The sequence below is a fragment of the Schistocerca piceifrons genome, chromosome 11 (assembly GCF_021461385.2).
Source record: "Schistocerca piceifrons isolate TAMUIC-IGC-003096 chromosome 11, iqSchPice1.1, whole genome shotgun sequence".
NCBI lineage: Eukaryota > Metazoa > Arthropoda > Insecta > Orthoptera > Acrididae > Schistocerca > Schistocerca piceifrons.
The window spans coordinates 13,492,111-13,502,116 of NC_060148.1; the positions used below are offsets into that span (position 1 = coordinate 13,492,111).

The 10,006-nt window shown below is 46.0% G+C and overlaps 1 protein-coding gene across 1 annotated transcript; it reads right to left on the reverse strand.

Moving 5' to 3' along the window:
• Window positions 1-3,205: 3,205 nt before the first annotated feature.
• LOC124720222 (serine/threonine-protein phosphatase 6 regulatory ankyrin repeat subunit B-like) lies at window positions 3,206-9,741 on the reverse strand. Its single transcript, XM_047245544.1, has 2 exons — window positions 9,321-9,741; window positions 3,206-3,689 (listed from the first exon to the last, which is right to left on the reverse strand). The coding sequence occupies exons 1-2, from the start codon at window positions 9,725-9,727 to the stop codon at window positions 3,206-3,208; spliced, it is 891 nt and encodes a 296-aa protein (XP_047101500.1). The 5' UTR covers window positions 9,728-9,741.
• Between the last annotated feature and the right edge of the window lie 265 nt (window positions 9,742-10,006).

Here is a 10,006-nt window from a genome sequence, read left to right on the forward strand (position 1 = left end):
ATGTTACAAGCTAAATTACGAAAAGGGAAACCTACGTTTCTATCAATTGTAGACTTAGAGAAAGCTTTTGACAATGTTGACTGGAAAACTCTCTTTCAAATTCTGAAGGTGGCAGGGATCAAATATAGGGAGCGAAAGGCTATTTACAATTTGTACAGAAACCAGATGGCAGTTATAAGTGTCGAGAGACATGAAAGGGAAGCAGTGGTTGGGAAGGGAGTGAGACAGGGTTGTAGCCTCTCTCTGAAGTTATTTAATCTGTATATTGAGCAAGCAGTAAAGGAAACAAAAGAAAAATGAAGAATAGGAATTAAAATCCATGGAGAAGACGTAAAAACTTTAAGGTTCGCCGATGATACTCTAATTCTGTCAGAGACAGGCTAGGACTTGGAAGAGCAGTTGAACGGAATGGACAGTGTCTTGAAAGGAGGATATAAGATGAACATCAACAAAAGCAAAACGAGGATAATGGAATGTAGACGAGTGAACTAGGGGGATGCTGAAGGAATTAGATTAGGAAATGAGACACTTAAAGCAGTAAAGGAGTTTTGATTTTTAGGGAGCAAAATAACTGATGATTGTCGAAGTAGAGAGGATATAAAATGTAGACTGGCAATGGCAAGGAAAGTGTTTCTGAAGAAGAGAAATTTGTTAACATTGAGTATAGATTTAAGTGTCAGGAAGTCGTTTCTGAAAGTATTTGTATGGAGTGTAGCCATGTATGGAAGTGAAACATGGACAATAAATAGTTTAGACAATAAGAGAATAGAAGCTTTCGAAATGGGTGCTACAGAAGATTGCTGAAGATTAGATGGGTAAATAACATAACTAATGAGGAGGTACTGAATAGAATTGGGGAGGAGTTTGTGGCACAACTTGACTAGAAGAAGGGACCGATTGGTAGGGAATATTCTGAAGCATCCAGGGATCACCAATATAGTATTGGAGGGCAGCGCGGAGGGTAAAAATCGTAGAGGGAGACCAAGAGATGAATACACTAAGCAGATTCAGAAGGATGTAGGTTGCAGTAGGTACCGGGGGATGAAGAAGCTTGCGTAGGATAGAGTAGCAATGACAGCTGCATCAAACCAGTCTCAAGACTGAAGACCACAACAACAGCAACAACCGTTGTTCTGGAGACATAATGGATCGCGCTCGAGACATTCTTATTCGATCCGCCTCCAAATGCTGTCTACGCTCTTTGTCAGTCTCATTCTAGTTGCCTTGCGGTGAGCGCTTTTTCCAAAGAAATAAACCACCAACTGAAATCACTTGGATGTTTACAACACACCAAATTACCACGAAGTGTCATCAATTCAATCTTTGCAACACACCAGAGTTACGATATCCACCGATAACACACTGAAATACCGCTTCAATTCTGTTCTTTTTCGCAAAATATCTATATTCAATGAGGAATTTGTTGTTGTTCTGAAAAGGTGCGACAGCAAAACTGCCAAGCTGACCGTCACATTTTTTTAAAAATGAAAACGTGATAGCAGACCTGTGAAACCAACCGTCGCATTTCTGTCACTGAGATCCTGTTATCCAAATTTCCGACTTTTCCGAAGGCCTTTCCAAAAATTAACTTTCATACAAACCTTCTCCTGCCAATTACGAAAACAACAAGAAAAAATGAGCCAAATCGGACGAGCCATTCTCAAGTGATGATCTTTAATTCATGTGGCAATTGATTTTTATTTATACACGTTGGTTCATTGATGTCACGAAATAAGCGTCAAACGAAAAAACTACAAAGAACAAAACTAGTCTAACTTGATGGGGGAAACCAGATGGCGCTATTTTTGGCCCGCTGGATGGCGCTGCCGTAGGTCAAACGGATATCAACTGCGTTTTTTTTTTATAGGAACCGCCATTTTTTATTTCACATTCGTGTAACACGTAAAGAAATATGAATGTTTTAGTTGGATCGCTTTTTTCGTTTTGTGATATATGGCGCTGTAATAGTCACATATGGCTCACAATTTTAGACGAACAGTTGATAACAGGTGGGCTTTTTAAATTAAAATACAGAAAGTTGGTACGTTTGAAGATTTTATTTCGGTTGTTGCAATGTGATACATGTACCTTTGTGAACTTATCATTTCTGAGAACGCATGCTGTTACAGAGTGATTACTTGTAAATACCACATTAATGCAATAAATAAGGAGATCAACATACACTCCACCATTTAGATTGCCATCGATAAAATGTGGGCCAATTATCCTTCCTCCCATAATGCCGCACCATACATTAACCTGCCAAGGTTGCTGATGTTCCACTTGTCGCAGCCACTGATGTTCCACTTGTCGCAGCCATCGTCGCTAAATAGAACGCGTGCAAAAAATCTGTCATCGTCCCGTAATTTCTCTTGTGCCCAGTGGCAGAACTGTACACGACGTTCAAAGTCGTCGCCATGCAATTCCTGATGCATAGCAATATGGTACGGGTGCTATCGATGTTGACGTACCATTCTCGACACCGACGTTTTTGAGATCCCCGATTCTCGCGCAATTTGTCTGCTACTGATGTGCGGATTGGTTGACGTTTCACACGTGGCTGAACACTTCCTGTTTCCTTAAATAACGTAACTATCCGGCGAACGGTCCGGACACTTGGATGATGACGTCCAGGATACCGAGCAGCATACATAGCACACGCCCGTTGGGCATTTTGATCACAATAGCCATACATCAACCTTTTCCGCAATTGGTAAACGGTCCATTTTAAGACGGGTAATGTATCACGAGGCAAATACCGTCCGCACTGGCGGAATGTTACATGATACCACGTACTTATTTATACGTTTGTGACTATTACAGCGCCATCTAACACAAAGTGTAAAAAGTGGTCCAACTAAAACATTCATATTTCTTTACGTACTACACGAATGTGTAATAAAAAGATCAGGGTTCCTATTTAAAAAGAATGCAGCTGATATCCGTTTGACCTATGGCAGCGCAATCTAGTGGGCCAACCATAGCCCCATCTGGTTTCCCCCTTCAAGCTAGACGAGTTTCGTTCTATGTAGTTTTTTCGTTTGATGCTTATTTCGTGAGATATTTGGCCCGGTCACTATCAATGGACCACCCTGTATAGGTAAGTAGGTTTCATTAGCTAGAAAGGAGGAATGAAAGATTATTATTTCAAACTCTTTTTATTATGAAGTTCACTGACACAAGATGAAAAAAAAAACTGTAGCAGTTACAAAATATCGAATATATCTCTCATGGATGAGCTGGCTAGCTTTTTAGGGTCCTTATTGTTGAGATCCTTCTTGAACTTGGATGCCCCAGCCGCCAGCAACGCCTTGACTGCTCTCAGGTTCCCCGAGGCCACAGCCACGTGCAGAGGCGTCTGCTCCTTGTGGTCCTGTGCGTCTATATGCGCCGATGCCCCCAGCAGCACCCATATAACCTCCACGTGACCTCTGAAAGAAGCGTAGTGCAGAGGCGTCTGCCGGATCGAGTTCCTGATGTTCACGTTTGCCCCTTCATACACCAAACACCTGACGACCTCCACGTGTCCTTCCAGCACAGCGCAGTGTAGTGCGCTATCCCCACTGTCGTCCTTTGCGTTGAGAGGAGCCCCTGCCGCAATCAGTTTCCGAACTTCCTGCTCGTCACCATCTTCAGCTGCCTCGATCAGTTCCTCCGCTAACATTTCATCGTCATCCTTGGATGCAGACCTGCAACGTACACTATAATTAACACACCATTCATTATGACAAGGCATAGATGCTGTATTTAAAACTGCCATTCTTCTACTTCTACAGTATGTGATCAAAAGTATCCGGACACCTGGTTGAAAATGACTCAAAAGTTCGTAGCGCCCTTCATCGGTAACGCTGGAATTCAGTATGGTGTTGGCCCACCCTTAGCCTTGATGACAGCTTCCACTCTCGCAGGCATACGTTCAGTCAGGTGCTGGAAGGTTTCTTGGGGAATGGCAGCCCATTCTTCACGGAGTACGGCGCTGAGGAAAGGTATCGATGTCGAACGGTGAGGCCTAGCACGAAGTCGGCGTTCCAAAACAAATGGCTCTTAGCACTATGGGGCTTAACATCTCTGCTCATCAGTCCCCTAGAACTTAGAACTACTTAAACCTAACTAACCTAAGGACATCACACACATCCATGTCCGAGGCAGGATTCGAACCAACGACCATAGCGGTCCCAGACTGAAGCGCCTAGAACCGCACGGCCACACCGGCCGGCTCGTACCAAAACATCCCAAAGGTGATCTATAGGATTCAGGTCGGGACTCTGTGCAGGCCAGTCCATTACAGAGATGTTATTGTCGTGTAACCACTCCGCCCACAGGCCGTGCATTAAGAACAGGGGCTCGATCGTGTTGAAAGATGCAGTCGCCATCCCCAAATTGCTCTTGAACACTGCGAAGCAAGAAGGTGCTTAAAACTGCCGGCCGCTGTGGCCAAGTGGTTCTACGCGCTTCAGTCTGGAACCGCCTGTTCGCTCAAATTCGAATCCTGCCTCAGGCATCAATGTGTGTGATTAGATTAGATTAGTACTTGTTCCATATATGATGAATACGACACTAAGTAATGATGTGGAACATGTCAGGTTAATAAACGGAATCTATACAATATAGTACATTACACAAAATATTACGTGACACTTAATATTTTAATTTTTTTGGGGGGAGGAGGGGGAGGTTGGGGAAATTACCCACTTACTATATCCAAAAATTCCGTTAAGAAATTAAGGACCATTCGCAACCGTCTCCATGAAGCTGGGCTACGGTCCCGCACACCGTTAGGCCGTCTTCCGCTCACGCCCCAACATCGTGCAGCCCGCCTCCAGTGGTGTCGCGACAGGCGTGAATGGAGGGACGAATGGAGACGTGTCGTCTTCAGCGATGAGAGTCGCTTCTGCCTTGGCGCCAATGATGGTCGTATGCGTGTTTGGCGCCGTGCAGGTGAGCGCCACAATCAGGACTGCATACGACCGAGGCACACAGGGCCAACACCCGGCATCATGGTGTGGGGAGCGATCTCCTACACTGGCCGTACACCACTGGTGATCGTCGAGGGGACACTGAATAGTGCACGGTACATCCAAACCGTCATCGAACCCATCGTTCTACCATTCCTAGACCGGCAAGGGAACTTGCTGTTCCAACAGGACAATGCACGTCCGCATGTATCCCGTGCCACCCAACGTGCTCTAGAAGGTGTAAGTCAACTACCCTGGCCAGCAAGATCTCCGGATCTGTCCCCCATTGAGCATGTTTGGGACTGGAAGAAGCGTCGTCTCACGCGGTCTGCACGTCCAGCACGAACGCTGGTCCAACTGAGGCGCCAGGTGGAAATGGCATGGCAAGCCGTTCCACAGGACTACATCCAGCATCTCTACGATCGTCTCCATGGGAGAATAGCAGCCTGCATTGCTGCGAAAGGTGGATATACACTGTACTAGTGCCGACATTGTGCATGCTCTGTTGCCTGTGTCTATGTGCCTGTGGTTCTGTCAGTGTGATCATGTGATGTATCTGACCCCAGGAATGTGTCAATAAAGTTTCCCCTTCCTGGGACAATGAATTCACGGTGTTCTTATTTCAATTTCCAGGAGTGTATATTTGACAAGATTATTGAACTTTGACAGCGTTCATCGCAACTTTGAATCTCAAAAGTTTATTCAACGTGTGATTCTAATATCGATTAAATCAAGATAACGTGTGTCAATATAATTTCTGAGGAGAAACAAACGAAATCTAAATTGAAAAAGTTTACGCAAACCAATTGGCCCGAGTGACGTAATTCTGTGCATACGGCTCAAATGATGTTTTACAGTTTCGTTCAAGAACCATTCTCAGACAATTTAAAAAGAACATAAATAATTTTGAAGTGTGTTGTAACTGACGTAGGTGACGAAGTCTACACATGGTCATATGTCAAACGAAAATCATTTATAAGAAACTTACGTCGTTACACTACACTATCTGTCAGACTTTTAATGCTCTAATGTAAGTGACCAAAGACTTTTGCGGCAGCATAATTTACCCCCTTCTGAGACAAAGTTAGATTTAACCTTGAGTAGTGAAGATCATCCTCTCTCCCAGTGTTGTAGCCATGTACAGTGCTATTACTTTTGAATTCATTCGGATTGTTAATAACAAATTTCATAAGTGAATATATATATTGTGAGGCTACAGTGAAGATCTCTTGATAACTGGGTGTTGTGTGATGTCCTTAGGTTAGTTAGGTTTAAGTAGTTCTAAGTTCTAGGGGACTGATGACCATAGATGTTAAGTCCCATAGTGCTCAGAGCGATTTGAACCATTTGAAGATCTGTAGCTCTGTAAATAAGTGTCTGCAGGATGATCTTGGATGAGGTCCAGCAATTATTCTGACTACACGCTTTTGTGCAATGAACACTCTTTTACTCAATGATGAGTTACCCCAGAATATGATGCCATACGAAAGCAGAGAATGAAAGTAGGCGTGGTAAGCTAATTTACTCAGATGTATATCGCTAAAATTTGTAGTGACCCTAATGGCATAAGTAGCTGAACTCAAACATTTCAGCAGATCTTCAGTGTTTTTTCTCCAGTTCAACCCGTCATCAATGCATACACCTAGAAATTTTGAATATTCTACCTTAGCTACCGATTTCTGATCGATGTCCTTAGGTTAGTTAGGTTTAATAGTTCTAAGTTATAGGGGACTGATGATCTCAGATGTTAAGTCCCATACTGCTCAGAGCGATTTGAATCTTTAAAACATCAATGTAGGCCTGTGCTGTGGCAGTGCCACGCAAAACAACAAGGGGTGCAAGCCCCCTCCATGAAAAACACGACCACACCAGAACACCACCGCCTCAGAATTTTACTGTTGGCACTACACACGCTGGCAGATGACGTTCACCGGGGATTCGCCATACCCACACCCTGCCATAGGATCACCACATTGTGTACCGTGATTCGTAACTCCACACACAGTTTTTCCACTGTTCAATCGTCGAATGATTGCGCTCCTTACACAAAGCGAGGCGTCGTTTGGCATTTACCGGCGTGATGTGTGGCTTATGAGCAGCCGGTCGACCATGAAATCCGAGTTCTCACCTCCCACCTAACTGTCACAGTACTCACAGTGGATCCTGATGCAGTTTGGAATTCCTGTGTGATGGTGTGGATTGATGTCTGCCTGTTACACATTACGACCCTCTTCCAACAGTCGGCTGTGTCTGTCAGTCAACAGACGAGGTCGGCCTGTACTCTTTTGTGCTGTACGTGTCCCTTCACGTTTCCACCTCACTATCACATCGGAAGCAGTGGACCTAGGGATGTTCAGGAGTGTGGAAATCTCTTGTACAGGCGTATGACACAAGTGACACCCAATCACCTGACCACGTTCGAAGTCCGTGAGTTCCTCGGAGCGCCCCATTCTGCTCTCTCAGGGTGTCTGATGACTACTGAGGTCGCTGATATGGAGTACCCGGTAGTGGGTGGCAGCACAACGCACCTAATACGAAAAACATATGTTTCTTGGGATGTCCGGATACTTTTGATCACATAGTGTACACCTACATACACTGAGGTGACCAAAATCACTAGACACCTCTTGACATCGTGTTGAACCTCCTTTATTTTGGCATAGTATTCGACATGGCAGGGACTCAAAATGCTGTTGGTGGTTCGCTTCAGAAATATTGATGCATGCAGACTCTATAGCTATCCATAATTGCTAAAGTGCTACCAGTCCAGGATTTTGTGCACCAACTGATGTCTCGATTATGACCCAAAATTTTCTATGGCATTCATTTCGGCGTACTGGATGGCCAAATCGTTCGCTCGAATTTTCCAGAATGTTCTCCAAACCAGTCATGAACAATTCTGGTCTGGTGACATGACACCATTGTTTGGAAACGACGTCCATCAATGGCTGCAAATGGTCTCCAAGGGGGTAGCCAAACACAACCATTTCCAGTCAATGACGAAGGGAGGGAAGTCACCATGTCTGGATGAGCTAAGTGTAGAGATGGTGAGAGCGGCAGGAGGGGTGGTGTTACAATGGCTATATCGAGCAAAAAATTGTGTGAAGAGAGAAAATGATCCCAGAACACTGGAAGAAGGGAATAACTGTCCCAATCTTTTAAGAAGGGAAATAGAAATGAGTGCAAGGACTATGGGGGATAACATTGATGAGTCATTGGGCAATAAAATTTTGGAAGCACGAATTCGGGAAAAGTTAGAAGGAAGAATGAGAGAAGAGCAACACGGGCTCATTACAGGAAGGTCCACCGTGGGCAATTTTTGTTGTAAGACAACTGCAGCAACAGCACTATGGATATGGAAGAGCTTTGCTAAAGACCTTCCTGGACATTGAAAAAGCGTGTGATAGTGTACGTAGAAGCAAAGTGTGCAGAAGCAAAATAAGAAGCCCCAGAGAACGGAGGAGTAGCAAAACAGATTATTTTGGAGGATGAGGAAAATGTACCGTGGAAGTGTGAGCTGTGTGAAAGTGGGAGGAGAGAGATCAGCTTGGACTGAACAGAAGAATTGTTTGAGGCAGGGAAGTGCACTTTCACCATTACTCTTCACTGTAGTGATGGATGCTATAGTGAGTACAGTAGCAAATGTAATTGGTGAAAGGAAGATGAAAGCTACGGTGTTTGCAGATGGCCGGCTGGGGTGGCCGAGCGGTTCTAGGCGCTTCAGTCTGGAACCGTGGGACCGCTACGGTCGCATGTTCGAATCCTGCCTCGGGCATGGATGTGTGTGATGTCCTTAGGTTAGTTAGGTTTAAGTAGTTCTAAGTTCTAGGGGACTGATGACCTCTGAAGTTAAGTCCCGCAGTGCTCAGAGCCATTTTGACCCTCCTATTTGAAGACTGGCAGAAACGGTGGGACAAGTGCATCGCATTCGTGAGAGGCTACTTTGAGGAAAAAAAGCAGTCTGTCTTCAGGCCACGAGTGGCCTACCGGCACCATCCGACCGCCGTGTCGTCCTCAGAGGAGGAGGATGCGGATAGTATGGGCGTGGGGTCAGCACACCGCTCTGTCAGTCATTAAGATGGTATTGTTGACCGAAGCCGCTACTAATCGGTCAGGTAGCTCCTCAACTAGCATCACGAGGCTGCGTGCACTCCGAAAAATGGGAACAGCGCATGGCGGCCCGTATGGTCACCCATCCAAGTGCGGACCACGCCCGACAGCGCTTAAGTTCGGTGATGTCACGGGAACCGGTGTAGCCACTGCGGCAAGGCCGTTGCCAATACTTCGAGAAGGACCATCAAAATTATGAGGATGAGTGAAGATATGTTGTCTTTCTTTATTGAAAAGGTCTCATACTTGACATACCTTAATTTTGATGACGCCGCCGCCACCAAACTACACATTTCGGCTGCAATTTCGACATCGTGCAGCAGCGCATTTTTCCAGCCTTCAGTGGCCATCACCTGGGGATGGCTGGCGACGAACTCTACGGCTGCGCTCTTCAGCAGTGGATAGGAATGCAGCCCCGCTAGGACCACAGCAGCGGCTGCGTTGTCCACGGTGAGGCTCCGAGCCACCGCCTGCTCGCACCTTCTCTTGAGCAGTGGCAGGTCGTACTTGTCCGAGGCGGGCAGCAGCTCCGCCGCCATGCTGTCCAGCTGTGGGGCCGTGTCCGTGTAGACGAAATGCAGCAGCTGCCTCAGCACCGCCTCCCGGACGTCGGCTACCTCCACACGACCAGTCTGGGCTTCCCGAGTGTCTTGGCCCAGCATCGCGGCGAAGACCGGGCTCCTGGCTGCCAGGACGGTACGGTGGGCCGGCAGCTCCGACTCCCCGACGACCAGCGTCACGTCTGCGCCGACCCCGGACTCCAGCAGTGCGAGCAGGCTGCCTGCCAAACTCCCTTGTTCGCCAGTTACACCCGCCATTGTAATCTCAACTGAAACACGCGTTGCATATCACTTGCTTTGTACGACATAATTTATACAAAATACACTGGCCAATAAAATTGCTACACCAAGAAGAAATCCAGATGATAAACGGCTATTCAT